This window comes from Teleopsis dalmanni, chromosome 1 (assembly GCF_002237135.1).
Source record: "Teleopsis dalmanni isolate 2A chromosome 1, ASM223713v2, whole genome shotgun sequence".
Taxonomy (NCBI): Eukaryota; Metazoa; Arthropoda; class Insecta; order Diptera; family Diopsidae; genus Teleopsis; species Teleopsis dalmanni.
In genome coordinates this window covers 31,564,423-31,572,087 of record NC_051846.1, presented here as the reverse complement: position 1 = coordinate 31,572,087, position 7,665 = coordinate 31,564,423, and the positions used below count along the sequence as shown (strand labels likewise).

The 7,665-nt window shown below is 26.3% G+C and overlaps 1 protein-coding gene across 1 annotated transcript; it reads left to right on the top strand.

The window, feature by feature from the left end:
* The first annotated feature begins 1,796 nt into the window (after positions 1-1,796).
* On the top strand, positions 1,797-6,571 carry LOC119679102 (ninjurin-1-like). Its single transcript, XM_038091279.1, has 4 exons — positions 1,797-1,855; positions 5,905-5,938; positions 6,000-6,283; positions 6,353-6,571. Exons 1-4 carry the CDS (start codon positions 1,808-1,810, stop codon positions 6,569-6,571), a joined length of 585 nt encoding a protein of 194 aa, XP_037947207.1. The 5' UTR covers positions 1,797-1,807.
* Positions 6,572-7,665: the final 1,094 nt, after the last annotated feature.

Here is a 7,665-nt window from a genome sequence, read left to right as displayed (position 1 = left end):
TTTTACTTTTATAATTCTCAATTACTTTATATAGGTATATATCCATACATAGAACACGAAAAGTAGAATGAATTGGTGTTTCTAATTTTAATAAATATATGCTCTGCTTTTTAAACATGTGAATTTTCAGAATAAGCGAATATAATATGGTATCCTTATCATGAAATTTATTAAGAAATAATTTTAAAATATAAATATAAATTTAATACAAGTAACATATGGATGACTATGGAACACTTAAAAACAGTACTGCACTTTGATAGAAAATTATAACAGATACATACATACATTATTTAAAAAAAAAACCTCAAACTTGGAAGGAAATTAAAATTTATGTACCGCTGCACAGTGTGGCAGAATTAAAATTCGATGATAAAAATCCGATATTTTCTGCTCCTATTGATATAGTATAAAATTAAGTTTTCTTTAAACATATATTTTCAAATGGAATTTTTTTTTAATGTATTTTGAATCAAAGCGGCCAGCCGGAACCCCTCCAAATTTGAGCGGAAACATGGTGAACATTTCTATTTATTTTAATATCTCAAAAACTATAATAAGTAGAAAAATGGAGATTGGGATACAAAGTACTGGTAATATACAACTAAGATTCAGAAAGTTTCGTGATACTCCACCCAATGCAATACCTACCCCTTATAAAATTTTTATAAAAAGAAAAAAAAAATATTTTACTTCTATTAAATTATGTATGTTTATTAAATATATAAAAAAAACAACTTCAAACAAAAAATGGAAGTGATCTTCTTATTACTTTTTAAGTTATTTGTAATTTTATGGAATTTTAATGTTTAGCTCATCTCAAAAATTATATTTAGGAAACAACAAAAAAAATAAAATTCCAAAGGAAGAAAGGTCCAACAAAATATATAAAATAGCATCTATAGGATATAACAAAGAAAAATGTGACATAGTCTATAGTGCAACAACCGAAAATTTATTAAAAACAAGAATCAGTGGACACAAATCGGATCAAAAATTAAGAAATAAAAAAGTTTTAGAACATAAAACTGCTGCCCACTGTACAATGAAATTACATGAAGCCAATTTTGAACAGGCAGAGGTGTTATGCGAAGAGAAAAATTATGGAAACAGATTAACGCTAGAGGTCTTTAAAATACCTCAAAACAAAAGAATGAACTATAAGACAGACACGGAAAATGTAACCCACCTCTATAGAGAAGTGATTAGTAAAAATTAGCACAATATATACGATAGAACAAAGAGGAGGACGTGTAAGTAGTTTGAATAATATTAACTTATTGTATGTAAACATTACATAAAATTTTTATTTAGAAACTTTAATATATATAATTCAAAAATAAAAATTTTCTTTATAGATCGTAATCCTGATGATGACTCTCAAGGAGAGTCGAAATATAACATAGAGTATAATAATATATATTAAACGTTTTATTTTTTAACAAGAAGATAATAAAATAATTAAATATATATAAAAAAAGCCATTTTAATAAACAGGTCGAAAAATAAATTAAAAATACCGAATTTTGATCAACTAATTTCAGTTCTGCCACACTGTGCGCTGCTTTTGCACAGACCTTCTTCAATGCAAAAAAGTTCCCTTATCCGCATTCAATTTTGAATTTAGTTTATTAAAATCTGTGGTGCGCTTACAACGTGTTTAAAATATTTGAAGAACTTGGACTAGACCAATCTAAAAGTTATAAAGTTATAAAAAATTAAAAATTGTTAACAAATATCCAAAATTCTTTTTAACATAAACAATTGATTAAAAATAAAAAGTATAGTGTTATTACTGCAGAATAGGATGGAACCTTCAAATAATCAGTCAATAAATAATGAAGTACTTCTGAGTGTAAGAATTATACCTATTTTAAATATTTATTTATTTAAAATACAATAAATAGAGTATATAAATATTAAAATATTTATGCAAAAAATTTAAAAGTGAACTTATAATAATGAATTTCATTTGAAGAAAGGTGTAAATATATATGCTGGCCTGTTCTTGACTTATTTATTATTTTCAATTTATTTAACAAAAAAATAATGTTATTTTTATTTATGTTTTTGTGGTGAAGTGAAGTATTAATATATTTTCTAAACTATAAGTTAATTCCATCAATCACGTCATTTCCAACTTTTGTTTACACGTATTTTTAATAAAAATGTAAGAAATGGCATATCTTTTAGTATAAAATATAGAGAAGATAATAATATTAATTATTATTAATAATAATTAATATATCTAACAAAATAGTTTTAATAAAAAAAATATACCATCGAATTTTATTAATTAACTTAAAATATTTTGTAAATGATTTTCAAAAAATTTAGTAAATAGATCCTCCTTTTCTAGATCACAAAGACAATTTGTTGGATGAATAGAGCAAACATCGCCTTCAGGTTTTGTATTCAAATTATTGTAAAGACGTTTTAGACTACTACAGTAGACTACAGTTATGAAGGTAGTCATTAAAATAGTCATGAACCAATAAATAAATCTTCAAATTTTCAATTTGTAATCCTATTGCTTTAAATTCTAAAAAGTCGCAGATAACATTTACCAAAAATTGTAATCATTATTAAACAAATATGTTACCTCAGAATCGTCTTCTGAGCCGTTTAGTTGCCCATGATCTCTATTCGCAATCTATTGGATTTAACGAATACCGTTTCTCTTAAAACAGATATCGAAAAAATAAAGTACATTGGTTTAAACTCACCCACAATGTAGATGTCGATTGAGTCGATTTGATCAATCATAGTAGAAATCCAATATAAAGCATCATGTGTTGGTATACGTTACATTGCATAGGATCGAAATTGTTACAAATATTTTTGTCCAATGTTTCTAATGTTAACTTAAGTTTTGAAACGAAAAGGGAAGAAACATGTCTTTATATACGAAACCAATAAAATTTAGCATTTCCTTTAATTGAATTTAAGGAACAATTGTTGCAAAGCAATTAAAAAAAAGTTGGGACCCTTTACATTACTTTAGTACATATTTTGATTTGACTATCAGTTGCCTTCGTAGATTCTTTGTTAATATTTTAACATATTTTTTGTCTATCAGAAATAAAATTAATGTCAGTTATGACGGCAATGACTATTTTACTTAATAAAAACTGTTGTACTTGTAAATGAAATTTATTTTAATTTATATAATAAAATAATAAAATTTTTTTTATTTATTTGTTTCGAACAGTAGTCAATTGCAACAACAACATTTTGTTTTTTATTAATTTTTAATTATTTGTTTAAAATAAATGAACCGCTCTACAAATTTTTTATTTTAAAATAAATTTCATTTCTCATGCATAAATGTTTAAACTAAGAGAAAGGGATATCACCGCAATTTTTATAAAAAAAAACTACCACATACTCTTACATATGATTAAGATCATCTATATTATAATTTTTATCTTGCCAGAAATTCTAAAAAATTTACCACAAAAACAATTTTTAAACAAATTTACATACATACATTTGCAACTGATGAGGTAATTAAAATGTTGATAAAACTGCAATAAAAGAGAAAATGAAAATTTATGAAAAAAAATAAATAAATGAAAAATGTATATAAATATACAAATTAATATAATATATAAATATTTTCAATTACTGATAAAAAAATAAAAGCAAGATATTTGCATTTATAAAAATATTTTATTCTGATGTGTGTAGTCAAGAATGAGTTACACCCCCTGCCCTAAATTAGTGACGAAGACTTTATTATGATGTTCTGTAATAATCAGAGTGTGAAGCAGCTTTCACCGATTATGCATGTGCGGATCGTGAGGGTGCTTGATATAAGATTATGGTGATTATTAATGCGATCACAGAGCAAGTGATTTAAAAATTGCGGATATGAAACTAAGTTTTATGTGAAACACCTTTTTTTTTCTTTTGCTCTCGATTAACTTATCGTCTGTTTTTTTTCAAATAAAAAAATTTGCATAACGTTCTGAATACTACCATGGTTCCCATTAAAAATTCTCCTTAGCGATAAAAAAAATAATTATAAATAATTTGTTATTATAATTTAATTATATATTTTACATTTATTTACATTAATTGATTAATGTTTCATTTGTTTACTGAATCTTCCATAATAATTCAAAATAATAATTCTACCTTAGATCTAAAACATTGTATGTGTATGTAGTACACATTATCCAAAAAGAATAGTTTTTTACGTTGAATCTCAGGAAAAATAATTTAGTATATTATAATTTTTTATTATTATTTGTTTTGTGTGACGGGGAGTAGCGGAATGCCTATGCATTGACCACAATACCTACTCCTCGGAAATTGAGTGCCTGACTTGCACGGACTGCAACACTTCCTCTCATTTTTAGAGACTTTGTCCCACATCGGGACTATGTTAGTATAACTTCGAGATAGGGTCCCTATTAGTCACTTAAGACTTCTATCGGTGTAACCTGCGTTCACTACCCCACTACTGCTTCAGGTGGCTAGCCTTGCACTTAGTCTTGGTGTAAGTCTATTATAAATAAAATGCTGGAATTTGATTGGTTATTATGAAATTATACATTTTCTCGCAAATAAAAGTAATATTGCCGTAGTAATGCAGAAGCAAGCTTGATCTGTCTGTTTATTAACGCTAGATTAACTACAGTGTTAACCGTTGGAAGAAAGAATTCAAGTACCATGGTAGTTTGTGCTTGCTGTTGAATAATAATGTTATATCTAGTCAATAGCAAAGAGTGGTACTCAAAAAGGGCATAACTCATCTAGTTTAGGCTCCAGACATTAAATCTTTCCACTCTTTCTCTTTTTTCCAACGATAATAATGTATGGTTTTCCAATAGGAACTTAAATGATTTTTCATTGGAAGATTTCTTGCATTAGAATTACGTTAATAAGAAGTTACCTGGATAATTAGCTTTAGTATTTTGCCTTAGGAAGTCTTAACTAATTGAGATCACTAGTGTAGCATACATATTGTAAGTATAAATAGCTTTTATTATTTTTATATATCACTGATACTGTTTAAACAACATATACTATATAAAGTTGTCACATTAGACTCAGATGCGTTATGCTTAGTATAATTTATCTGATTACGGGAGTATTAATCTAGCTAAGCTATCAGAAATTTTATATTTTTTAACAGACTTTTGATAGTGGAATGACACCACATTTAGTAAAATTCTACTATATGATATAAAAGCGTACCAAATAGTTCAGGAGTAATCAGAACAGTTCTTATATTGGTTTATGTACTCGTCAGCTATAAGCTGCAATGTACATATAGTCCTAGTTTCCGTTCTATAAAATTGGACTTAAATGAAGGTTTATTGGTATAAAATTAAAGAAAAACATCGGGTTCGAGCTTTGGTTTTAGCAGGTAAATCTTATGTCAAAGCAAAGGCACCCAAATTTAGATGTGGTTCATGTGACATTCTTTATCCAATATATTTCGATAATGTTATCGTATTTGTATGAAGTAAGTCTAAAAATTTTGTTTTTAATTTTTATGTTTGAAATTGAAATAAAATTTTATACTTTTTATTTAAAATTTTGTATGAGCGAATTCAAAAATACAGTACATTAAGAAAAAAAAAATATTCACTTGCTTGATTACTTTTACCTACAAGGGTCTGAAGAATTGTGCTTTAATATGCGTTTAAAAAAAAAAAATCGGCCCATCCCAACATTATATATAATATAATATCAGAATTATATAAGTTTTATAATATAATAATAAATATATCAACGGTATTAGAAATGTATTTGAAAGCATGTCGAACTTAACCAGAGTGTAAAAAATTTGATTTATTTTATTATTATTATTTTCTTTTTTTACTATAGTGATATATAGTGATATTTTTTTGATTTAATTGATAATTTTTTTTTCTTTTTTTATTTCTAAAGGACTTAGATGAAGATTTACATATGACTGAAGATGGTAAGAAATTCTTATAAAATATTCTGCATTTTATAATTCTTTTAACATATAATTCATTTAGCACCTGATTCTGATAATGCGTTATTATCTGATGGTATTGATGAAACTGATTTTGGTATACCCATTAATCCAGAAATGCTTGGGTTTGTGGAAATAAATGGTGTACTCACTCCTATTCCGGATGTTAATGCTTATCAGCGAAAAAAGACATTCGCTCAAGGCATGATGGACCTAGCACTCCTTGCGGCTAATGCCAATCAATTGCGTTTTGTACTCGACACCAATAGCGCACATCCATATTATTATGTCGGTATAGTTTTGATTGCTATGAGTATCGCTCTCCAGGTAATTTGAAAGAATGAAATTTGATTAATTTACATTTTTCATTTTTTAATATTATTTCATTTTTTAAAGATTATAGTTGGTATTGGACTCATTTGGAATACTCGTTACGATATTAAAAATGAAGAGGAAATAAGTAAGGCTAATAAAATTAGTAACTTCACGGTAATTGGAATTTTTATCGTTACTATCGTTAATGTCCTCATAGCTGCGTTTAGTGTGATTGACTCCAAGGATATAGGAACTGGATTTATATACAACGAAACAATGAAGAAAGAGTCATTTTTTTAGTTTTCATTTCATATGTATGGTAGATTATATTAATTAATTACACTTTTTAAGAAAAAATAATTATTAATAATAAATAATTATCTGATAATAATTAAAAAGATTATGTAAAATCTTTTATAAAGAAAGATTTTATTCATTGCATAATTTATTATAAATATAAATTCTAGTTTATGTTAATATATTAAATTTAATGTTTATTTATACTTTTTTTACAAATTAAAATACATAAGCAAATATAGTCTTTATGTTTAATAAAAATTCATAAATTTTAAATAAAATTAAGTTAGTTCAACTATTTCTAATAGTGGTGTTCGTTGCTTGTTTATATGTGTGACTAGAGGGAAGATAATGTTTTAATAGAAACTGATAATACACTTTGTGCTTGATTGCATCACCTGGATTATATTCGTATAGTGTTCTAACCTCAACAGCTTTGGATGATAAAGTTTCATGAGTTACAACACAAGATTTTGAACAAAAATCTGTTACCACAAATTATGTTTGTAATTTTCGACATTAAACTTGTATTTTTTACCCAGTTTACTTAATCCTTTATAAATATTAATAAGAAAATAAAGTTCATAATTGGCAGTTAAAATACCTAGGGTTTAAAAAAAATGAATAAGCCATCTTAGTCTTATTCTCTTTTATCAATTGTACTGTAACAGAATCTCTTTTGATCTGGATGTATGGCTTACTGTAAATTTAACACAATATGTTTGTTTGAGAAAACTCTAATTGACTCTACTTGAAAGCAAATGAGACCTCTAGTCATACTCTCTGCATCCGTTCGGGTTTGATCTGGGCTAAGAGAAGATCGCTAAACCGGAAATTTCTATTCCCATCTCATGTAGAGATGTTCATTATGATTTTCACTTAAAGAGGAAACTGACCTTTTCTTAATAAGAGTCGGTTAAAAGCCACTTTGCAGTGGAGCCTGTACCCTATATATAAGCTATTCATTATATTCTTCACTGATTAGGTACCAAATTTTTCATTAAATTAATAATAAACATATAGAGGCACACTATTTATATACATACACATAAAATGTTACACTGAGATAATTTCTATGATGAAGAATGAATTTCAAC

Excerpts from the sequence above, each read along its gene's own strand:
- LOC119679102 (XM_038091279.1), top strand. The coding sequence starts at position 1,808 with ATGGAACCTTCAAATAATCAGTCAATAAATAATGAAGTACTTCTGAGT. Across the intron at positions 1,856-5,904 it reads ATAATGAAGTACTTCTGAGT|GACTTAGATGAAGATTTACA; the intron begins GTAAGAATTATA and ends TTATTTCTAAAG. Across the intron at positions 5,939-5,999 it reads TTTACATATGACTGAAGATG|CACCTGATTCTGATAATGCG; the intron begins GTAAGAAATTCT and ends TAATTCATTTAG.